General features: G+C 45.8%; 1 protein-coding gene across 2 annotated transcripts in view; it reads left to right on the top strand.

Moving 5' to 3' along the window:
• Nucleotides 1-24,739, top strand: part of LOC311106149 (protein-tyrosine sulfotransferase 1) — an 87,924-nt gene extending 63,185 nt beyond the window's left edge. Inside the window, exons 4-6 of one of the 2 annotated variants that reach the window (XM_084148478.1) lie at nucleotides 22,620-22,670; nucleotides 23,428-23,488; nucleotides 24,076-24,739. In XM_084148478.1, the coding sequence (XP_084004604.1) occupies nucleotides 22,620-22,670; nucleotides 23,428-23,463 (87 nt within the window). In that variant the 3' untranslated portion in view covers nucleotides 23,464-23,488; nucleotides 24,076-24,739. The remainder of the gene's footprint in view (nucleotides 1-22,619; nucleotides 22,671-23,427; nucleotides 23,489-24,075) is intronic. The other variant, XM_084148479.1, reaches the window with a different exon arrangement.
• The last annotated feature ends 433 nt before the right edge of the window (nucleotides 24,740-25,172 follow it).

Raw genomic sequence — 25,172 nt, 5'->3', positions numbered from 1 at the left:
GTGTTTGATGTTAGCGTGTCTGTTTTTCTGTCTTGTCAGCAGAAAGAAGTGACCCCAGTAGTCTGAGAGAAATGTAACATCACAACTTCCTCTCTCACATTTTATAACCGCTGAACAAACTAACTGACTGCTGTGCTGCAGATGAGTTCTGCCTTGAAAGTTGACTGTGAGGTCCATTTCCTGGTCAAAATTTGTGCACAAAATAGAGAATAGAGGGCCATTTGGGATGCAGACAGGGTTTGGTCTGTTGGCTTGGAGCAGTAACTTCAATTTATGATCTGAGAAACCAACATGCAGCAGCACTCCTTTTTTTAATAACAGTCTGTATTGATCTCTTGTTATCCTAATTGGCTCTCAGAGGAGAACGGGCGTCGTGAAGTTATGATGCACCGAACTGTATGAAGGGTATTACAGTAAGGAGATCAGATGGCCAGCTACTCTTTAACTCTCAATCTGTTTTCCATTTGTCTTGATACATTATTGATTATTCTCTAGTGGCTAAAGTCCAAAGAACAAACTGGGCGATAGCAAACACATGCTTACGCACACACACACGCTATCTTGTACGTGTGTGTTTAGGGCATGCCCCTCTCTAAACAAGTTGGGTGTAAAGAAGTGACCTCTGTTAAATGTTGTGTAATTAGTGTGTGTTTTTATTTAAGTGATAATGCCCGAGGAGCCGGTGTTTGGAGGATATATTGGCACGAGACAAAGTCCAAACACCGGCTTCGAGGGCATTATCACTTTTATACAACGGGTTACCAACTTATTCAAATAATGATTGACATATTTGAATTAAAAACGTTATTTTGATGAATTTATTCATACTATTTCATCCTTCCACAAGATATAGTCCCGGCACAAATCTAGGGTTGCTACCCAAGCTGGCTGGTCGTTCGTTCTATTGGTTTGGTTGCCAGAGACACGACCCAGTCGTTCAGTCTTTTTGTTCTGTATCTATGGACGCGACCCAGTCGTTCTGAATCTATGGACGCGACCCAGTCGTTCGTTCTAAATGTTCCATTGCCATACTGGCTAGCAACGTTCTTATCCCTTGTTTGCTAGCTAGCCAACTACGGCTAACTTACAGTAACGTCAAACGTCAAAAATAATAACAAAAGTAGCTGCATTTGCGTTTGTTTAAGCTGTTTTCGAGTGACATTTATTTGGATACATCCATAACAATGAGCTAATGAGGCGCGATTTCACCTGGCATAGAAAATGTGCTCTCTCGTCAGGACACTGTTGTTCAGAGGAGCTAGCCAACAACACAGCTAACACAATCACTTGAAACACTGAAGCTGGAAAGACTGCAAACTACCTTTTTTCAATTGACATTTATTTGTATATATCCATAAATATAATAATAATAATAATAATAATATGCCATTTATCAGACGCTTTTATCCAAAGCGACTTACAGTCATGCGTGCATCAATTTTTTTTGTTGGTGTATGGGTGGTCCCGGGGATCGAACCCACTACCTTGGCGTTACAAGCGCCGTGCTCTACCAGCTGAGCTACAGAGGACCACTGTTCTGATGATGCCAGCTGATTCATGATTTCGACTGGCTGAGAAACGCTGCTTGCCTGTCTGTCTCGTCCCAACTCCCGACACGTTCATTACTATGGGACAGCTGGAGATCGAGTTTGAATATTGAAAGAATGTTGCAAATGTCGGAGAGGTTTATAGGGGAAGAGAGGGGGAGGTTTGGAGGGAGATGGGGGGGTAGTTTGGTTGAGAGAGGGTGTTTGGGGGAGGTTTGATGGGGGGGGGGGTAGTTTGGGGGAGAGAGGGATGGGAGGGGAGGGAGGTTTGGAGGAAGGCCGATATGTAGCAGACCTCCTGGCTGTCAGAATGTTCTCATTCTCTCAGTTCATTCAGTTCATCTAGGGCAAATTCTTCTTCCTAAAGATCAACAACGCACACACACACACACACACACACACACACACACACACACACACACACACACACAGTATACACCCTCACCTTTGGCATGAGGCACTCTGTCATATTGACTAATGGGCAGATAAGCTACCCTTCGTTAACCTAGGGAGCATCCCAAACAGCAGCCTCCTTATTCTAGTGCAGTAGTTTTGACCACAGCCCTCCAGTGTATTGATCAAAGGTGTTTTGCTACTTCTGGGGGAATTCCCAGTTGTGTTGGAACGCCTCAGTTAAAGGGGTAATATATGATTGACAGGTTGACAAAGAGAAAGATGGACAAAGAGAGAGAGAGATGGAGAGATGAGGGAGAGAGGAGAGATGAGGGAGCGATGGAGACAGAGAGGGAGCGATGGAGACAGAGAGGGAGCGATGGAGACAGAGAGGGAGGACTCAGGAGCTCTGGATGAAATTGGACACGGTCACAAATATTTTAACGTTTCATAAATTGAAAAGGGGGGGGGGGGGGGGTTAATGATTGGTTCCTGGACTAACCCCCTGTCTCTTTGTCTCCACAAAAATGTGTGTGTGTGTGTGTGTGCGTGTGTGTGTGTGTGCGCGTGCGTGTGTGTATGCTTGTGTACAGACTGCAAATGTAAATGTCAGTCTGTGTTTGTGCATTCATGTCATCATCTGTGATGTGTGTAAAGCCTGTGGGAGGCTGACATGTTGCTGTCTCAGTGTGTATACACATTCCCTAGACCCTGCTCTCTCTGGTCTCACCAACATGGTTACAGTTAACATCTCTACCACACTATTGTGTGTGTGTGTGTGTGTGTGTGTGTGAGAGAGTGTCTGTCTCAGTTGGTAGAGCATGGCGCTTGCAATGCCAGGGTTTGATTCCCACGGGGGAACAGTATGAAAATGTATGCACGCACTACTGTAAGTCTCTCTGGATAAGAGCATCTGCTAAATGACTCACATGTAAATGTGTGTGTGTGTCCCTCCCTGTGTGCATACCACATCTGCTGAGTAATAGAGTTTCACCATCAGAGCAAACACAGCTGCATGTTTTTTTCCTTATTACCCTCTTCTCCTGCTCTCCTCCCTGCTGTCCTCCCTGCTCTCCTCCCTGCTCTCTCCTCCCTGCTCTCTCCTCCCTGCTCTCTCCTCCCTGTTCTCTCCTCCCTGCTGTCCTCCCTGTTCTGTCCTCCCTGCTCTCTCCTCCCTGCTCTCCTCCCTGCTGTCCTCCCTGCTGTCCTCCCTGCTGTCCTCCCTGTTCTCTCCTCCCTGCTGTCCTCCCTGTTCTCTCCTCCCTGTTCTCTCCTCCCTGTTCTCTCCTCCCTGCTGTCTCCTCCCTGCTGTCCTCCCTGCTGTCCTCCCTGTTCTCTCCTCCCTGTTCTCTCCTCCCTGTTCTCTCCTCCCTGCTGTACTCCCTGCTCTCTCCTCCCTGCTGTCCTCCCTGTTCTCTCCTCCCTGCTGTCCTCCCTGCTCTCCTCCCTGTTCTCTCCTCCCTGCTGTCCTCCCTGTTCTCTCCTCCCTGCTGTCTCCTCCCTGCTGTCCTCCCTGCTGTCCTCCCTGCTGTCCTCCCTGTTCTCTCCTCCCTGCTCTCCTCCCTGTTCTCTCCTCCCTGCTGTCCTCCCTGTTCTCTCCTCCCTGCTGTCCTCCCTGTTCTCTCCTCCCTGCTCTCCTCCCTGTTCTCTCCTCCCTGCTCTCCTCCCTGTTCTCTCCTCCCTGCTGTCCTCCCTGCTGTCCTCCCTGCTCTCCTCCCTGTTCTCTCCTCCCTGCTGTCCTCCCTGCTGTCCTCCCTGTTCTCTCCTCCCTGTTCTCTCCTCCCTGCTGTACTCCCTGTTCTCTCCTCCCTGCTGTCCTCCCTGCTGTCCTCCCTGCTGTCCTCCCTGCTGTCCTCCCTGCTCTCTCCTCCCTGCTGTCCTCCCTGCTCTCTCCTCCCTGCTCTCTCCTCCCTCCCCTCCCTCCCCTCCCTGCTCTCTCCTCCCTCTCCTCCCTCCCCTCCCTGCTCTCTCCTCCCTCCCCTCCCTGCTCTCCTCCCTGCTCTCTGCTACAGTACACTACGTGGGTTAGATTAGGAGAAAGACAACCCCCTAGACCTGCTAACAAGGTGTGCCATGTAGACAATGGGTTACACAGGAGGGAGGGGGTGCTATCTGTTAATAGACAATGGGTTACACAGGAGGGAGGGGGTACTCTCTGTTAATAAACAATGGGTTACACAGAAGGGAGGGGGTGCTCTCTGTTAATAGACAATGGGTTACACAGGAGGGAGGGGGTACTCTCTGTTAATAAACAATGGGTTACACAGGAGGGAGGGGGTACTCTCTGTTAATAGACAATGGGTTACACAGGAGGGAGGGGGTGCTCTCTGTTAATAGACAATGGGTTACACAGGAGGGAGGGGGTGCTCTCTGTTAATAGACAATGGGTTACACAGGAGGGAGGGGGTGCTCTCTGTTAATATACAATGGGTTACACAGGAGGGAGGGGGTGCTCTCTGTTAATAGACAATGGGTTACACAGGAGGGAGGGGGTGCTCTCTGTTAATAGACAATGGGTTACACAGGAGGGAGGGGGTGCTCTCTGTTAATAGACAATGGGTTACACAGGAGGGAGGGGGTGCTCTCTGTTAATAGACAATGGGTTACACAGGAGGGAGGGGGTGCTCTCTGTTAATAGACAATGGGTTACACAGGAGGGAGGGGGTGCTCTCTGTTTGGTTGTATTAGTGAGACAGAACAGGTAGTTGAAGAGAGTGAAACTGTGTGATGTGATGTGTATCCTTGGTTACCTTGAGAACCATTCAAACCCTTTCAGAAACGGCAACAAGCTCTCGTAGCTCTGTTCTTGTATCCTTGTATTGACGACGTGGGCGGTTCTCTGGAACGTGTTGCCATGGTAGCAGAGCCTGATGTCTTTTAAGAGAGATGTTGTCGTCCCTCCCTCTGTAGCGGCGCCTTGACGTCACCAGGAAGCGATGTGTCCTCCTCCTCTTCCAAGGCTACAGACGTATGCTCTTAGCATCACATACGCAGCCATATAGGCTGTAGTCACAGGCACAGGCTATGGTCACAGACAGACAGGCTATGGTCACAGACAGACAGGCAGGCTATGGTCACAGACAGGCAGGCAGGCTATGGTCACAGACAGGCAGGCAGGCTATGGTCACAGACAGACAGGCAGGCTATGGTCACAGACAGACAGGCAGGCTATGGTCACAGACAGACAGGCAGGCTATGGTCACAGGCAGACAGGCAGGCTATGGTCACAGACAGACAGGCTATGGTCACAGACAGACAGGCAGGCTATGGTCACAGGCAGACAGGCTATGTTCACAGACAGGCAGGCAGGCTATGGTCACAGGCAGACAGGCAGGCTATGGTCACAGGCAGACAGGCAGGCTATTTCACAGGCAGACAGACAGGCTATGGTCACAGGCAGACAGGCAGGCTATGGTCACAGGCAGACAGGCAGGCTATGGTCACAGGCAGACAGGCAGGCTATGGTCACAGGCAGACAGGCAGGCTATGGTCACAGGCAGACAGGCAGGCTATGGTCACAGGCAGACAGGCAGGCTATGGTCACAGGCAGACAGGCAGGCTATGGTCACAGGCAGACAGGCAGGCTATGGTCACAGGCAGACAGACAGACAGGCTATGGTCACAGGCAGACAGACAGACAGACAGGCTATGGTCACAGACAGAGAGACAGACTCATACATACAGTGGGGAGAATAAGTATTTGATACACTGCCTATTTTGCAGGTTTTCCTACTTACAAAGCATGTAGAGGCCTATAATTTTTATCATAGGTACACTTCAACTGTGAGAGACAGAATCTAAAACAAAAATCCAGAAAATCACATTGTATGATTTTTAAGTAATTAATTTGCATTTTATTGCATTACATAAGTATTTGATACATCAGAAAAGCAGAACTTAATATTTGGTACATAAACCTTTGTTTGCAATTACAGAGATCATAGGTTTCCTGTAGGTCTTGACCAGGTTTGCACACACTGCAGCAGGGATTTTGGCCCACTCCTCCATACAGACCTTCTCCAGATCCTTCAGGTTTCGGGGCTGTCGCTGGGCATTACGGACTTTCAGCTCCCTCCAAAGATTTTCCATTGGGTTCAGGTCTGGAGACTGGCTAGGCCACTCCAGGACCTTGAGATGCTTCTTACGGAGCCACTCCTTAGTTGCCCTGGCTGTGTGTTTCGGGTCGTTGTCATGCTGGAAGACCCAGCCACGACCCATCTTCAATGCTCTTACTGAGGGAAGGAAGTTGTTGGCCAAGATCTCGCGATACATGGCGCTATCCATCCTCCCCTCAATACGGTGCAGTTGTCCTGTCCCCTTTGCAGAAAAGCATCCCCAAATAATTATGTTTCCACCTCCATGCTTGGGATGGTGTTCTTGGGGTTGTACTCATCCTTCTTCTTCCTCCAAACACGGCGAGTGGAGTTTAGACCAAAAAGCTCTATTTTTGTCTCATCAGACCACATGACCTTCTCCCATTCCTCCTCTGGATCATCCAGATGGTCATTGGCAAACTTTAGACAGGCCTGGACATGTGCTGGCTTGAGCAGGGGGACCTTGCGTGCGCTGCAGGATTTTTATCCATGACGGCTTGGTGTGTTACTAATGGTTTTCTTTGAGACTGTGGTCCCAGCTCTCTTCAGGTCATTGACCAGGTCCTGCCGTGTAGTTCTGGGCTGATCCCTCACCTTCCTCATGATCATTGATGCCCCACGAGGTGAGATCTTGGATGGAGCCCCAGACCGACGGTGATTGACCGTCATCTTGAACTTCTTCCATTTTCTAATAATTGCGCCAACAGTTGTTGCCTTCTCACCAAGCTGCTTGCCTATTGTCCTGTAGCCCATCCCAGCCTTGTGCAGGTCTACAATATTATCCCTGATGTCCTTACCCAACTCTTTGGTCTTGGCCATTGTCGAGAGGTTGGAATCTGTTTGATTGAGTGTGTGGACAGGTGTCTTTTATACAGGTAACGAGTTCAAACAGGTGCAGTTAATACAGGTAATGAGTGGAGAACAGGAGGGCTTCTTAAACAAAAACTAACAGGTCTGTGAGAGCTGGAATTCTTACTGGTTGGTAGGTGATCAAATACTTATGTCATCCAATAAAATGCAAATTAATTACTTAAAAATCATACAATGCGATTTTCTGGATTTTTGTTTTAGATTCTGTCTCTCACAGTTGAAGTGTACCTATGATAAAAATTACAGACCTCGAAATGCTTTGTAAAGTAGGAAAACCTGCAAAATCGGCAGTGTATCAAATACTTGTTCTCCCCACTGTACATATCCTATGATGTGTTTATATACATCCTTGCTACCATAGAGATCCTATTAAATTACTAGAGGGGCTATGTCATAAACCCTATGTCATTAAAGTTCCAGAATGGGGTGAAAATGGCAGCCATATTGGTCAGGGAGAAATCCAAACCAGTCTAATTGGAATGAATGGCAGTAGAGGCAGAATCCTGATTTTACTATGCAGGACAATAAAAGTAAGACGTGATATATTAGAAATGGTGTAATAGAATTATTGTCAACCTACAATAGTCATATAATTATAAATACAGTTTATACGGGTTTTATATACATTTTCTGTACAAATAGCCTCTAAAATATATGTAAACAAACAATACATTTTTGAGGAAAGCTGTGAATGCTATTGTATGATACAATATCAGTACCTATCATCTACTGATGTCAGCCAGTGTATAGCTGTGGATTGACTGCATTGTTTGAATGGAATGTTGGCATACAGTGGGGGAAACAAGTATTTAGTCAGCCACCAATTGTGCAAGTTCTCCCACTTAAAAAGATGAGAGGCCTGTAATTTTCATCATAGGTACACGTCAACTATGACAGACAAATTGAGAGAGAAAAAAATCCAGAAAATCACATTGTAGGATTTTTAATGAATTTATTAGAAAATTATGGTGGAAAATAAGTATTTGGTCACCTACAAACAAGCAAGATTTCTGGCTCTCACAGACCTGTAACTTCTTCTTTAAGAGGCTCCTCTGTCCTCCACTCGTTACCTGTATTAATGGCACCCGTTTGAACTTGTTATCAGTATAAAAGACACCTGACCACAACCTCAAACAGTCACACTCCAAACTCCACTATGGCCAAGACCAAAGAGCTGTCAAAGGACACCAGAAACAAAATTGTAGACCTGCACCAGGCTGGGAAGACTGAATCTGCAATAGGTAAGCAGCTTGGTTTGAAGAAATCAACTGTGGGAGCAATTATTAGGAAATGGAAGACATACAAGACCACTGATAATCTCCCTCGATCTGGGGCTCCACGCAAGATCTCACCCCGTGGGGTCAAAATGATCACAAGAACGGTGAGCAAAAATCCCAGAACCACACGGGGGGACCTAGTGAATGACTTGCAGAGAGCTGGGACCAAAGTAACAAAGCCTACCATCAGTAACACACTACGCCGCCAGGGACTCAAATCCTGCAGTGCCAGACGTGTCCCCCTGCTTAAGCCAGTACATGTCCAGGCCCGTCTGATGTTTTCTAGAGTGCATTTGGATGATCCAGAAGAGGATTGGGAGAATGTCATATGGTCAGATGAAACCAAAATAGAACTTTTGGTAAAAACTCAACTCGTCGTGTTTGGAGGACAAAGAATGCTGAGTTGCATCCAAAGAACACCATACCTACTGTGAAGCATGGGGGTGGAAACATCATGCTTTGGGGCTGTTTTTCTGCAAAGGGACCAGGACGACTGATCCGTGTAAAGGAAAGAATGAATGGGGCCATGTATCGTGAGATTTTGAGTGAAAACCTCCTTCCATCAGCAAGGGCATTGAAGATGAAACGTGGCTGGGTCTTTCAGCATGACAATGATCCCAAACACACCGCCCGGTCAACGAAGGAGTGGCTTCGTAAGAAACATTTCAAGGTCCTGGAGTGGCCTAGCCAGTCTCCAGATCTCAACCCCATAGAAAATCTTTGGAGGGAGTTGAAAGTCCGTGTTGCCCAGCAACAGCCCCAAAACATCACTGCTCTAGAGGAGATCTGCATGGAGGAATGGGCCAAAATACCAGCAACAGTGTGTGAAAACCTTGTGAACGTTTGACCTGTGTCATTGCCAACAAAGGGTATATAACAAAGTATTGAGAAACTTTTGTTATTGACCAAATACTTATTTTCCACCATAATTTGCAAATAAAATCATTACAAATCCTACCATGTGATTTTCTGGATGTATTTTTCTCATTTTGTCTGTCATAGTTGACGTGTACCTATGATGAAAATTACAGGCCTCTCATCTTTTTAAGTGGGAGAACTTGCACAATTGGTGGCTGACTAAATACTTTTTTCCCCCACTGTATTGGCAGTTAATAAAAATAAAAAATAAAATGGAATCATTCCTCTAAAACTGTCTGGCTAGCTAGCTAACAACCATACCGTGCAGATACATTCTTCAAATTCATTATTTTACACTATCTTATCACAGCACTGGCAAACCGTGGTTGACTAACTCCCTGACCAAAATGGCTGACCTTTATACAATCATGAGAAGGTTCATGTCCATTCTAGTATTCTAATTCTATGTACCGGTAATTGGATTAATGTCTATTAATACTAATTTGATACATAATCTCTCATTGTACATCAGTGCTTGATTTACTTAGTTGCTGTGCACACGTTTATATTCAGGAATAATGCCTTCTGTGCTGTGGGTTTGCATTTAGAGCTACAGGACTGAGTGGCTGTTGAATCCACACCACCCACATTTAAATGCTGTGGATATATCAAGACCCTCAAAGCAATCAATGAATATGGGCTCGGTCTCAAATGGCACCCTATTCCCTATATAGGGCACTACTTACCCCATAGGGCTCTGGTCAAAAGTAGTTCACTCTATAGGGAATAGGGTGCCATTTTGGATGCATCCATGCTGTGATCAATACCCTGTGGTCATTATTGGGGGCAGTCTCTCTCCCCCTCAGTTAATGTTGCATCTGGCTTTTAACTGTCACCATATGATGGAACCGAGCCACATGTGGAAATGCTCTCTTTCTCTCTGTGTCTTGAATACTTGCCCAGTGCCTAGGGCAGCCCCATCCCAAATATTTACCCTCTGTTTCATATCAATGTCATCTCTATGGGACTGACTGCTAACATATGTAGTTTATAACTCACACTTTAACAACAGTACAATTTATAAGGCTTAATGAAGCCTTGATAAACATCTTATAACCCTTTAAAAGGCCTACATAGCAGTTGAGCAGAGGGTACTACAGTGTTGTAGTTTTATTTTTACATTTATTTAACCAGTGTATCTAGTAGCCTGGTCCCAGGTCTGTGTTGCTGTAATTTATTTAACCAGTGTATCTAGTAGCCTGGTCCCAGGTCTGTGTTGCTGTAATTTATTTAACCAGTGTATCTAGTAGCCTGGTCCCAGGTCTGTGTGTGCTGTATAGCAAACTCCTATGGTCGGCGACATGTTGGACCAGGCCATGTATCAAGCAGAGGGAAAGATAACGAGATCTGGAAGTCGTCCACGGCCCTGGTCAAAAAGTACTGCACTACATGGGGAATAGGGTACCATTTGTTTTACCAGAGGAAGGGACTGGGAAGTCTTCCATCTCTTGTCTCATGATTGCTTTGATGTTTTGATGTTCCCTTTGGATTAAATGTAATCCTAAAGTGTTGTTTTCCCTGATTCCTGTGGTTTTCTAGGGAGTTATGGTGATCTCAAGGCATATATACAGACCTCCTAAACCCGTCTGTACTTACACTGACTTACCTACTAACAAGGTACCAAGGATGTGGCCATGACAAGAGAGAGGAGAAACAATTACTTCCTTGTCAGACACAGCTTTGGTTTTCGAAAAAGACAGTTGAGATTTTAATTGAGCCCTGTGGTTGGCGACATACAGTAGATACAGTATTTTCAGATGAATGCGAAGGACAGCCATGACATATTCAAACCCCTTTAACAGGGTTATCCACAGCTACTGTATAGAACGTCATATCTCTATATCTACACTGAACAGAAATATCAACGCAACATGGAAAGAGTTGGTCCCATGTTTTATGAGCTGAAATAAAAGATCCCAGAAATGTTCCATATGCACAAAAGGCTTTTTTTTCTCTAAAATGTTGTTCACAATTTTTTTTACATTCCTGTTAGTGAGCATTTCTTCTTTGCCAATATAATCCATCCAACTGACAGGTGTGACATATTAAGAAGCTGATTAAACATAATGATCATTACACAGGTACACCTTGTGCTGGGGACAATAAAAGGCCACTCTAAAATGTGCAGTTTTGTCACACAACACAATGCCACAGATGTCTCAAGTTTTTAGGGAGCATGCAATTGGTATGCTGACTGCAGGAATGTCCACCAGAACTGTTGCCAGATAATTTAATGTTAATTTCTCTACCATAAGCCGTTTTAGAGAATTTGGCAGTACGTCCAACCGGCCTCACAACCGCAGACCACGTGTATGGCATCGTGTGGGCGAGAGATTTGCTGACGGCAACGTTGTGAACAGAGTGCCCCATGGTGGCGGTGGGGTTATGGTATGGGCAGCCATAAGCTACGGACAATGAACACAATTGCATTTTATCAATGGCAATTTGAATGCACAGAGATACCTCGACGAGATCCTGAGGCCCATTGTCGTGCCATTCATCTGCCACCATCACCTCATGTTTCAGCATGATAATGCATGGCCCCATGACACAAGGATCTGTACACACTTCCTGGAATTCCCAGTTCTTCCCTGGCCAGACATGTCACCCATTGAGCATGTTTGGGATGCTCTGGATGGACGTGTACGACAGGGTGTTCCAGTTCCTGCCAATATCCAGCAACTTCGCACAGCCATTGAAGAAGAGCGGGACAACATTCCACAGGCCACAATCAACAGCTTGATCAAAAAGATGTCGCGCTGGTTTTCTGATCCACGCCCCTACTTTCTTTTTTTACGGTATCTGTGACCAACAGATGCATATCTGTATTCCCAGTCATGTGAAATCCATAGATTATGGCCTAATGAATTTATTTCAATTGACTGATTTCCTTATATGAACTGTAACTCAGTAAAATCGTTAAAATTGTTGCATGTTGCGTTTTATATTTTTGTTCAGTGTGCTTAGTATCCTTTATTTACTGAAGTGTTTCCTTTATTTCCTTAAAGCTTATTTCTTTCAAATTTTGTGAACAAATGTGTTTACATCCCTGTTAGTGAGCATTTCTCCTTTGCCAAGATAATCCATTCACCTGACAGGTGTGGCATATAAAGAATCTGATTAAACAGCATGATCATTACACAGGTGCACCTTGTGCTGGGGACAATTTTGTCACACAACACAATGCTTCGGAAGTCTCAAGTTTTGACGCCAAATCTTGACTGCTGTCGGCATGATGCAACAGGAACCGGGATTTGTCGAAACAGGCAATGTTTTTCCACTCCTCAATTGTCCAGTGTTGGTGATGGCGTGCCCACTGGAGCCGCTTCTTCTTGTTTTTAGCTGATAGGAGTTGAACCCGGTGTGGTCGTCTGCTGCAATAGCCCATCTGTGACAAGGACTGAGGAGTTGTGAATTCCGAGATGCCGGTCTGCACACCACTGTTGTACTGCGCTGTTATTTGCCTGTTTGTGGCTCCGCCTGTTAGCTTGCACGATTCTTGCCATTCTCCTTCAACCTCTCTCATCAACAAGCTGTTTTCGCCCACAGGACTGCCGCTGACTGGATGTTTTTTGTTTGTCGCACCATTCTCTGTAAACCCTAGACACTGTTGTGCGTGAAAAGCCCAGGAGGCCGGCCGTTTCTGAGATACTGGAAACGGACGATTATATCACGCTCAAAGTCGCTTAGGTCACTCGTTTTGCACTTTCTAACGTTCAATCAAACAGTAACTGAATGTCTCTGCCTGTCTGCCTGCTTTGTATAGCAAGCCAAGTGACTCACTGTCTATAGGAACTAACAATTTTCGTGACGGGGTGGTGTACCTAATAAACTGGCCACTGAGTGTATATATTAGATCAACATGAAGTTTTAATACCCCACTTTGTTTATCTCAACATGTAAACACCACAAGAATACAGTTCTAAATCTGTTTGTTTGAAACTGTTTTTTTTTCTTTTTTGTTTTTTTATGAATTCATAGAATGTTTGGCAATGACGTTTATAGTAAGGAATCTGTGAAAATGTTATAGCAATATAGAGCTCAACAATTAATAGACACTGCAGTAAATAAAACCGAATAAAAACATCTGTCCTTTCCAGGACCGGAGTCTACGCAGATCGGTGCGCCATAGCCAATCAGAGCTACAGTAGGCCTATATGAAAGTAAGCCATTTGCCACATGGCAAGATGGGTAATAGTAGCCTGCTCGTCCTCCTGCAGCTTGCCTGCCAATGCATGCTTGTCCCAACCCAAGTTTTGACAACTGAATGGGAACTTGCCTGCCTGCCCGCCCATTTGATCAATGCCAAATACATTTGATTGTCAACTAAGAGAGACACTAACTGTGGATATCTGTTGTTCAAGTTCAGCACAGCTAGCTAGCAAAGCGATTCACATTTCTTGCTAGCTAACCAAATGACACCTGCAGCATCTCTAGCTGTAGCCATCAAAAAAACGATATGAGGGGGAAAAGTCGGTCGCTCACCAACTTCTCCAATGACATGACATCCTCCCAGCAGCTAGCTAGCTAGCTAACATTAGGCTCCATGTTTTTAGTTTGCTAAATAAATAGCTAGTTCCATAAATGGATATGCTAGCCCAGGGGTGTCAAACTAAATCAGCGCCATATTGGAAGAAAAAAAAAAAAGAATTCGCAGACCAGACATAACCTATTTGTTTTTACAAAAAAACTTGCAACCTCGACTGAAACTGGCATTTTATTTTTTTAAATATGGCCCTTTTTATAATGTCTACCTATGTACATAGGATGCTGTATATAGCATTTTAACATATTAAAAAAGCCTTTGCTGCTATGCTTGCAGATGTGCATAATATACTGTGACCCCAAAAAGTAGTTAATAACTCCAAATAGCAAACATTTTGCTACAGGTTGTTGTAACGTTTAAACTTAAAACATGTTTTTCATTTTTTTTTGCACTGAATGGGATCACCGGTGCGGTTGAACGCAGCATTGCTGTATGGTGCACTCAAAATGTCTTGTAGATGAGTAGCCAGCCAAGGCTACTGCTCAAAGGTTGCTGTAATAGGCTTTACATGTTTCTCTTTTGCATTGTGTTTTATTGCAGGTTTTGTTTTTTGGTTATTCATTGTCAAGCTTTAAAAACCGAAGCCAGACTGCGACATTTTGGTAGCCTAGCTAGGACCGTGGCATGTGTCTGTACGCTCTCCCTCCGCTGCGCGCTGTAAACGGGACACACGAAAGCAGTGCAATCGAAGTTTAATTTACAGATGCGAGCGCATCAGGCTGTAATTTCATAAAGTAAATGACTCAACTGTTGACTCATTTAGACCTATTCGGCCCGCGGGCCTGGTGTTTGACACATGTGCGCTAGCCTACTAGCCACGTTATGACTGACTTGTGATCACTGCCCTGGCTAGTTTGATTGTATCGACATTCCCAACCAACTATTGAGTCATTGAAACTGAAATGGTGCATCCCTAATGGGTGGCGGCAGCAGACAATGTACCAGGCCAGCTGTGATTGGTTTTGAAACATAAACTTGGAATTGTATATTTTTTACTGATATTATGATTGTCTATTTATTTCATATCTGCAAAGTAGTTAAAACGTTACACTTTAAACTGACAATATAATAATTTTAAAAGAACATTCTTCAACAACCCTTAATTAGTAATGATCTGGCCTCTATCGATATTTACATTGATCACTTTATTGTGTGACAACGGCCCGTTAGTTTGCATCCCAAATGGCACCCTATTCCCTACATAGTGCACTACTTTGAACCTGGGCCCAATAGGGATCTGATCAAAAGTAGTGCACTATATGAGGAATAGGGTGCCATATCAGGCGAACCCTTAGTCACACTGGCTATAGAGCAACAGAACCAGACTGGCTATAGGGCAACAGAACCAGACTGGCTATAGGGCAACAGAACCAGACTGGCTATAGGGCAACAGAACCAGACTGGCTATAGGGCAACAGAACCAGACTGGCTATAGGGCAACAGAACCAGACTGGCTATAGGGCAACAGAACCAGACTGGCTATAGGGCAACAGAACCAGACTGGCTATAGGGCAACAGAACCAGACTGGCTATAGGGCAACAGAACCAGACTGGCTATAGGGCAACAGAACCAGACTGGCTATAGGGCAACAGAACCAGACTGGCTATAGGGCAACAGAACCAGACTGGCTATAGGGCAACAGAACCAGACTGGCTATAGGGCAACAGAACCAGACTGGCTATAGGGCAACAGAACCAGACTGGCTATAGGGCAACAGAACCAGACTGGCTATAGGGCAACAGAACCAGACTGGCTATAGGGCAACAGAACCAGACTGGCTATAGGGCAACAGAACCAGACTGGCTATAGGGCAACAGAACCAGACTGGCTATAGGGCAACAGAACCAGACTGGCTATAGGGCAACAGAACCAGACTGGCTATAGGGCAACAGAACCAGACTGGCTATAGGGCAACAGAACCAGACTGGCTATAGGGCAACAGATATAGACTGGCTATAGAGCAACATAACCAGACTGGCTATAGGGCAACAGATATAGACTGGCTATAGAGCAACATAACCAGACTGGCTATAGGGCAACAGAACCAGACTGGCTATAGAGCAACAGAACCAGACTGGCTATAGGGCAACAGAACCAGACTGGCTATAGGGCAACAGAACCAGACTGGCTATAGGGCAACAGAACCAGACTGGCTATAGGGCAACAGAACCAGACTGGCTATAGGGGGGCAACAGAACCAGACTGGCTATAGGGCAACAGAACCAGACTGGCTATAGGGGGGCAACAGAACCAGACTGGCTATAGGGCAACAGAACCAGACTGGCTATATAGCAACAGAACCAGACTGGCTATAGGGCAACAGAACCAGACTGGCTATAGGGCAACAGAACCAGACTGGCTATAGGGCAACAGAACCAGACTGGCTATAGGGCAACAGAACCAGACTGGCTATAGGGCAACAGATATAGACTGGCTATAGAGCAACAGAACCAGACTGGCTATAGGGCAACAGAACCAGACTGGCTATAGAGCAACAGAACCAGACTGGCTATAGAGCAACAGAACCAGACTGGCTATAGGGCAACAGAACCAGACTGGCTATAGAGCAACAGAACCAGACTGGCTATAGGGCAACAGAACCAGACTGGCTATAGAGCAACAGAACCAGACTGGCTATAGGGCAACAGAACCAGACTGGCTATAGGGCAACAGAACCAGACTGGATATAGGGCAACAGAACCAGACTGGCTATAGGGCAACAGAACCAGACTGGCTATAGGGCAACAGAACCAGACTGGCTATAGGGCAACAGAACCAGACTGGCTATAGGGCAACAGAACCAGACTGGCTATAGGGCAACAGAACCAGACTGGCTATAGGGCAACAGAACCAGACTGGCTATAGGGCAACAGAACCAGACTGGCTATAGAGCAACAGAACCAGACTGGCTATAGAGCAACAGAACCAGACTGGCTATAGGGCAACAGAACCAGACTGGCTATAGGGCAACAGAACCAGACTGGCTATAGAGCAACAGAACCAGACTGGCTATAGGGCAACAGAACCAGACTGGCTATAGGGCAACAGAACCAGACTGGCTATAGGGCAACAGAACCAGACTGGCTATAGGGGGGCAACAGAACCAGACTGGCTATAGGGGGGCAACAGAACCAGACTGGCTATAGGGCAACAGAACCAGACTGGCTATAGGGCAACAGAACCAGACTGGCTATAGGGCAACAGAACCAGACTGGCTATAGGGCAACAGAACCAGACTGGCTATAGGGCAACAGAACCAGACTGGCTATAGGGCAACAGAACCAGACTGGCTATAGGGCAACAGAACCAGACTGGCTATAGAGCAACAGAACCAGACTGGCTATAGGGCAGTTTGGGCATCTTGATCTAAATTATCGTTTGTTTGGCTAATATTGGGGGCTTCGAGGAAAGATGTTTGTGCCGGTGTGTTAGAAATGCCCAGGCCTAAATGTAAATGATGGACTCCTGGATGAGCTCCAAAGCCACAATCAATATATTTGAAGTTACTTTGCATTGTCTCTGATCCCATGATGACAATTGGGATCAGAGTGTTCTCCGACCTCTCTGCTCGCTCCACAGCAACACTGAGAAGACCAGGATGATGAGGTTGAGAATGATTGGAGAGAAATTAGAAACCTATTAACCTACGGTGTCAAAGCAGCGCCTCTGACCACAGAACAACGGACGTCGTTTTCTGTTCATTTCCTGACTCTTCTACATGTTGAATCGTCAGCGTTCGTTGACACCCAGCAGATGATCTACTGCGCACGGTCAACGTTCGTTGTGGTATCTTGTCAGAGCTGCTTTGCGTCAGGGTTTCATGTGTATATCTCAGCCCTATGATTACTGGCCTCAGGGTAGGGTCAACGGTTTGATTTTCCTCTTTACTCATCACTTCTCAGGAATGATAACAACTAGAGTTTGATGAAATGGCCTGGGGGTGGGGGTTTGGGGGTTTGGGCGCACGTCCTGCCTGTAATATCGCCATGCAGACTGGGTAAATACATTATATTCTATATATTCACATAGAGGTGGAATAGGACTTTTCCAGTCCACCAGCCACACGCCAGCTGGGGGTTGGAATGGATCCATCTGACAGGTGGATCTGGGGAGGCGTCCGGGTCTTCTGGCCTCCTCACATATTACGGATGTTACAGATCTTCCCTTCGGAACGCGCTGCAGTGTGGAAACTGGTCTGTCTACCCCCTTATTTTCTGTCCTCCCGGGAAACTGCCGGTACAGAGAGGGAAGTCTGTCCGGAGTAAACGCTCAAGACTGTATCCGACTATCCACAGTTAGAGATTGACTTGCCAAAACACAAGGAACAAGGTAACGGGACCATCGTCACTCCCAATAATATTCCCAAATCCACTGCAGACCAGTCTTTCAGTCCAGTTCATAAGGCCCCTCCCTGTCAACCGCTCTCCTTAAAGAGGTCATAAAAAAACGATGGCGCAGCCTATTAAAACTGAATGAAACGCAGCCGGCTGAGAGGATCCAGTCAGTGTCCCAAACGGCACCCTATTCCCTATGGAACCTGGTCAAAAGTAGTGCACTATGTAGGGAATAGGGTGTCATTTGGGATGTGTTGTTCCTATCGAGGGAAAAGAGCTGAACTGTGATGAAAGGCTTGAAAGGCAGGCAGCCAACTCTGTGCACTGACTGGCTGACTGACAGGTCTCTGGCTGGTCCCTGGCTGTGTCCCCATAGGACTCTGGTCAAAAGTAGTGCACTATGTAGGGAATAGGGTGCCATTTGGTACAGACTCTGCTTCTTTAAATCATTTAAATCACCTGTCATTTAACTGACTGTATGGTTTGTTTATACAGTACATTACCTAGGGTTAAAAGTAAAGATACCAGTATCGCGATACTCATTAGTGACCCAACAGACCCCTTACTGTGAGACCAGAGAGAGGGTTGCTTTATAGCAGGGCACGGGGCTTGGGTTAGTCACATGCCAAAGTAACCAACACCCATGGGAATGAGATTCTAGAGAGAGACAAGGTAACCAACACCCATGGGAATCAGATTCTAGAGAGAGAGACAAGGTAACCAACACCCATGGGAATCAGATTCTAGAGAGAGAGACAAGGTAACCAACACCCATGGGAATCAGATTCTAGAGAAAGAGACAAGGTAACCAACCCCCATGGGAATCAGATTCAGAATAAACAGAGCAGTACAGATAGACACACGGAGGGAGGGAGGGAGGGAGGGAGGGAGGGAGGGATGCTCCACCGTGGCACAGCCTCACCCAGGGTACAGTTCCAGGATATATCCTAAATGGTGCCATTTGGGCACCACCAGGCACCAGCTAGGGCAGTCAAGCAGCCACACCCACAGGGAGCTTGAGGGCTGGGCAACACCAGGCGGTTCGTGCCTCGTGGCTGGGTCAGAGAAATCCATCCAGCAGGCGGGAGGGCGGTTGGTGCCAAACCCTCTGGTGCATTGAGAAGAAGAGCCCTTGCTCTCTGGGTGTTCCAAATGGTGCCCTTATGCTCTATATAGTCCACTACTCAAAAGTAGTGCACTATGTAGGGAATAGGGTGCCATTTGGGACGCATCCTTGCGGTGATCTCTCTCCTTCAGAGCATCCTGTCAACAGCTGGCCGCGGGGTTGTGTTAAACACAGTAACACACCAGAACATATGGAAAAGCAGACAATGTTGTGTTCTAGTGTTGAACCATGTTCAAAAGGGGAGGTTGTTACAGCTGCCTGTCTGCCATGTCTAGATACTCAGAACTACCCCCTCTCTGTCTGCCATGTCTAGATACTCAGAACTACCCCCCATCTCTGTCTGCCATGTCTAGATACTCAGAACTACCCCCTCTCTGTCTGCCATGTCTAGATACTTAGAACTACCCCCTCTCTGTCTGCCATGTCTACATACTCAGAACTACCTCCTCTCTGTCTGCCATGTCTAGCTACTCAGAACTACCCCCCATCTCTGTCTGCCATGTCTAGATACTCAGAACTACCCCCTCTCTGTCTGCCATGTCTAGATACTCAGAACTACCCCCTCTCTGTCTGCCATGTCTAGATTTACATTTTTACATTTTAGTCATTTAGCAGACGCTCTTATCCAGAGCGACTTACAGGAGCAATTAGGGTTAAGTGCCTTGCTTAAGGGCACATCGACAGATTTTTTCACCTTAGATACTCAGAACTACCCCCCATCTCTGTCTGCCATGTCTAGATACTCAGAACTACCCCCTCTCTGTCTGCCATGTCTAGATACTCAGAACTATCCCCTCTCTGTCTGCCATGTCTAGATACTCAGAACTACCCCCTCTCTGTCTGCCATGTCTAGATACTCAGAACTACCCCCTCTCTGTCTGCCATGTCTAGATACTCAGAACTACCCCCTCTCTGTCTGCCATGTCTAGATACTCAGAACTACCCCCTCTCTCTCTCTTCCTCTCCCTCTCTTCCTCCCTCTCTCTCTTTCTCTCCCCACCCTTTCCTTCCTCTCTCACCATTTTTGGTTTCTAAGAATCCTGGCCCAGGAGTTTATTTAAGGGTAATCTAAGACAGGAGAGCCTTCATCTTAGAATGAGTCTGTGCGACCAGCTGAGACGTAGCAATGCACACTTTCGCACGCATACACACTCACACACACCCACTGCGAAGCCAGTAGTGGAAGCCAGGATATGAGGTCACTCTGACCCTGGTTAAGGATACTGACCCCCTCCCTCCTTTCCTCACTCTCTCCTTCTCTCCCCATCTCCCTCCCTCCTCTCTCCCTCCTTTCCTCACTCTCTCCTTCTCTCCCTCCTTTCCTCACTCTCCTTCTCTCCCTCCTTTCCTCACTCTCCTTCTTTCCCTATCTCCCTCCTCTCTCCCTCCTTTCCTCAGTCTCTCCTTCTCTCCCCATCTCCCTCCCTCCTCTCTCCCTCCTTTCCTCACTCTCTCCTTCTCCCTCCTTTCCTCACTCTCCTTCTCTCCCTATCTCCCTCCTCTCTCCCTCCTTTCCTCTCTCTCCTTCTCTCCCTATCTCCCTCCCTCCTCTCTCTCTCTCTCTGATGTTGTCTCCCTGTGGACACAGTACTTTGAAACGCTCCGTCAGCCAGATGTCGACATGTTGGCTGCTTCCTATGTCAACAGTCACCAGGATAACCGTAACCCATTCATGCCCTGCTCTCCCTCTCCATGGCTCTGTCACTCTCCTCCTCTCTCTGTAGTCTGTCTGTCTGCCTCTTTCTCTTCCCCCTACCTTTGCTGTTCTGGGCTTCGGTGCTGGCCAACTCCCCTCCCTCTCTTTTCTCTCTTTCTCTTCCTCTCTCTCGCTCCCTCTCTTCTCTCTGTATTGTCATCTCTGAACACTGTGCCAAGTCCCCAGTCAAACGCTCTCCCCATCGCCAAGACAGGGGGGAAGGAACATACTTGCATGTGTCCTGAATGCTACGCTTCTAAGTCACTAACATGCCAAAACGTGTCACAGGAGGCTGTCAATGTTTCCTTAGCGATGGAAGAAAAAAAACACGTCAGTCAGAACAACAGCGTTAAAGCTACACAGCTCATCCTTCTGGACTTAGTGAGAGGAAATGGACATTTGGTACATTGACGCCAGCTCCGAGGCTGCGTTATAATTGATTGCAAGATAACAGGAGAAAGGTTGAATCATGTGGAGTCTAATAATCTTAAGTAAAGAGGAAATTCAGCAACTCTTGGAGAACGGTGGAAGTTGATGAAAGTGCTTCTTTATTGTTGAAAGTCAAAACCAACGTGTTATCGGATTTTAGCTTTCATCAGGGTTGTAAGTCAAATAATCTATAGTTTAGTTTGCACTAGATCTGTAGTTGGATAGAGATTGAAAGTCTGGATCTCTGGATCTCTGGATCTCTGGATCTTCTGCCCATTTGTTCCGTTACATAACTTACCTCTAAACCCAGTCCTTTGTGTTCCTTTACATAACTTACCTCTAAACCCAGTCCTTTGTGTTCCGTTACATAACTTACCTCTAAACCCAGTCCTTTGTGTTCCGTTACATAACTTACCTCTAAACCCAGTCCTTTGTGTTCCGTTACATAACTTACCTCTAAACCCAGTCCTTTGTGTTCCGTTACATAACTTACCTCTAAACCCAGTCCTTTGTGTTCCGTTACATAACTTACCTCTAAACCCAGTCCTTTGTGTTCCTTTACATAACTTACCTCTAAACCCAGTCCTTTGTGTTCCTTTACATAACCTACCTCTAAACCCAGTCCTTTGTGTTCCTTTACATAACTTACCTCTAAACCCAGTCCTTTGTGTTCCGTTACATAACTTACCTCTAAACCCAGTCCTTTGTGTTCCTTTACATAACTTACCTCTAAACCCAGTCCTTTGTGTTCCTTTACATAACCTACCTCTAAACCCAGTCCTTTGTGTTCCTTTACATAACTTACCTCTAAACCCAGTCCTTTGTGTTCCGTTACATAACTTACCTCTAAACCCAGTCCTTTGTGTTCCTTTACATAACTTACCTCTAAACCCAGTCCTTTGTGTTCCTTTACATAACCTACCTCTAAACCCAGTCCTTTGTGTTCCGTTACATAACTTACCTCTAAACCCAGTCCTTTGTGTTCCTTTACATAACTTACCTCTAAACCCAGTCCTTTGTGTTCCTTTACATAACTTACCTCTAAACCTAGTCCTTTGTGTTCCTTTACATAACTTACCTCTAAACCCAGTCCTTTGTGTTCCTTTACATAACCTACCTCTAAACCCAGTCCTTTGTGTTCCTTTACATAATTTACCTCTAAACCCAGTCCTTTGTGTTCCTTTACATAACTTACCTCTAAACCTAGTCCTTTGTGTTCCTTTACATAACTTACCTCTAAACCCAGTCCTTTGTGTTCCTTTACATAACCTACCTCTAAACCCAGTCCTTTGTGTTCCTTTACATAACCTACCTCTAAACCCAGTCCTTTGTGTTCCCAGGACTTTATAGATTACCTAGCCTCTAAACCCAGTCCTTTGTTTCCCCAGGTCTTTAAAGGTGAATTTCAGCTACCTGAGTTTCTAAGAGAACAATCTCAGGTACAGTAGCTATTCTGCCTGTAGTTCTGTTCTGCAGCTATCTGTATTAGTGGCTTGTAGTTCTGTTCTGCAGCTATCTATATTAGTGGCTTGTAGTTCTGTTCTGCAGCTATCTGTATTAGTGGCTTGTAGTTCTGTTCTGCAGCTATCTATATTAGTGACAAAATGGTGGCCGCTGTTCATTGGAAATCTGGTTACAATTTTCCATCTGCTTTTAGTTATGAATTTCTCTCTTGTCTTGTTTTTTTTTGTTGTTGGTCATGATGACATGCTGCCTATGACTGGCTTTTCCTCGCCAACATGCTGTCTGCTGTACTGTAGTCTGTTGTTCTATGGTCTCATTTCTCACCTTGTGTTCATGGTTTTTTGGAATGCTTCCTCTCACATTAGCGGTTTGTGCGCTAGCCACATTGTCCGTCTCCTGTCGGCCCATTGATTTGTCTCTGAACTGATGGTTGTTTTTCTGGAAGAGTACTACTGCCACCGTGTGGCAGCGAGCACACATGACATGCAGCCAGCAACACTGCATGTCAATACTGGTTTTGTGAAGTGCGGAGCCATGACGAATTTGACTTCTTTCAACAGTTCATACCTTTTGACACAAACCGTTGATTTACAACACACAGTCCCACACTGATCATGTTTTACCTCCTCCCATAATGAACCAATCCCGCTCCTCCAGTCCCAGACGAGAGAATTCCCATAATGCCTACAAGTCTAACAAAAGTCTATCTTCTCTCTCACTCTCTCTCTCCAGCTTCAGAAGACTCCAGAGAAACTTAACCCCAGTTAGGAGAAGCAGCCAACACGCCACGCAGGTGGGTAGCATAACCCAATCATAGGTTTGCATCCCAAATGGCGCCCTATTCCCTATATGGGCCCTGGTCAAAAGCAGTGTACTATATAGGGAACAGGGTGCCATTTGGGACATAAGACTTAATCGATTCAGCCCTCGTATATGCTTTACTTAAAATACTTTTTCCTAAACCTCTCCTCGAGTACCCTCAACCATTTTCCTTCTTGATCGATTCCAGTACTGATTCACATCTGGTATGGGTTTAGAAAACAGCAGTTATCAAGAAGCTTATGATACTAACCCCTTCATGCCCTGCTCTCCCTCTACATCTCCCTCTACATCTCCCTCTCTCCCTCTCTCTACATCTCTTTCTTTCTCCCTCTTTCCTTCTCTCCTTCTCTCTCTCTACCCCTCTCACTCTACATCGCTCTACCTCTTCCTATCTGTCTCCCACTACCGCTCCATCTCTCTATCCCTCTGGTCAAAAGTAGTGCACCACATAGGGAATAGGGTGCCATTTGGGATGTATTCATAATCTTTCTTGTAGTTTCCATTGATTGTGAAATACAGTGTGTGTCTGTGTGAGACTTCTAATGCTGTGTGTTTTAGAGCCAGACAAGGCACCGATGGACAGAGGAAGACATCCAATAAACTCACCACCACCTTTAGGGGACCTCATCCTCTTCCATGGACACACACACACGTCGGCCTGTGTTAGTGGGGACCGGACCACCCTGACTTGGAGAACTCTCTTGGCCTTCGATGTTGTACTGTAAACTAATGATGTGTTTGTCACAAAATGGTGACCAGAGAATGTTGCTGTCATGTTTCCTTCCTCTTGTCTAGGGCTGCAACATTCCGGCAAATTTTTTAAAGATTTTCCAGAAATCCCAGTTGGAAGATTCCTGAGATCAGCAGGACATCTGGAATCCTACAACCAGGATTTCTGGGAAATTTGAGAAAGTTACCAGAATTTATCAACCCTATTCTTGTCACACCATGCTCATCTGGATTTGTAGTTTTTGTGATTTCTCCTGGCTATATAGAAATCTGTGATTCTGTTGTAAGAAACTACAGTGGACTTAAAATGTAAATCTAAAAAAGGACATACAGTATTTATAGATTTAAATTGAGCTTTTTGAAGATGCAATATCTATTTTAAAGTTACATTTTTGTTTTTCATGCCTTTTTGTTTCTTGCAATTCCATGAGTACTGATGTACAAGATCCCAGTTTTTTAAAGTATTGACAGTGATAAAGATGGCATTTTGTAACCTGTGTTTGTTGTTTTTGTTAACGGCGATGGTATGATGAATTGTGAAAGAGGGTGGTATGGCCGTAAGCCACAGCAGTGGAGGGAGTTTCAGCTGAGGTAGACAGAGGAAATAACAAGGGAAAATCGTTATAGGGGAAATTCAGAATTGTACAACTTGATGTTAGATGGTTCCTCAGACTGAAAGCGGCCTATGGGCCAGGGGGGAGAATGTAATCCATCATTTGGTTTTCTGTAAACGGCCACTACAAACTTCCCCTAACTTTAGCCGTAGCTAGCTTAAAATCAATAACATGATCGGGGCAACGTGTTAATTCAAGCTTCCCAAATGGCAACCTATTCTCGTTATAGTGCACTACCAATGGGCCCTTTGTCAAAATTAGTTCACTATACACAGAGTACAAAACATTAGGAACACCTTCCTAATATTGAGT

This window comes from Coregonus lavaretus, assembly GCF_964263955.1.
Source record: "Coregonus lavaretus genome assembly, chromosome: 30".
Classification (NCBI taxonomy): domain Eukaryota; kingdom Metazoa; phylum Chordata; class Actinopteri; order Salmoniformes; family Salmonidae; genus Coregonus; species Coregonus lavaretus.
The sequence above is the reverse complement of the archived record's forward strand: the minus strand, read 5'-3'. Positions and strand labels throughout refer to the sequence as shown.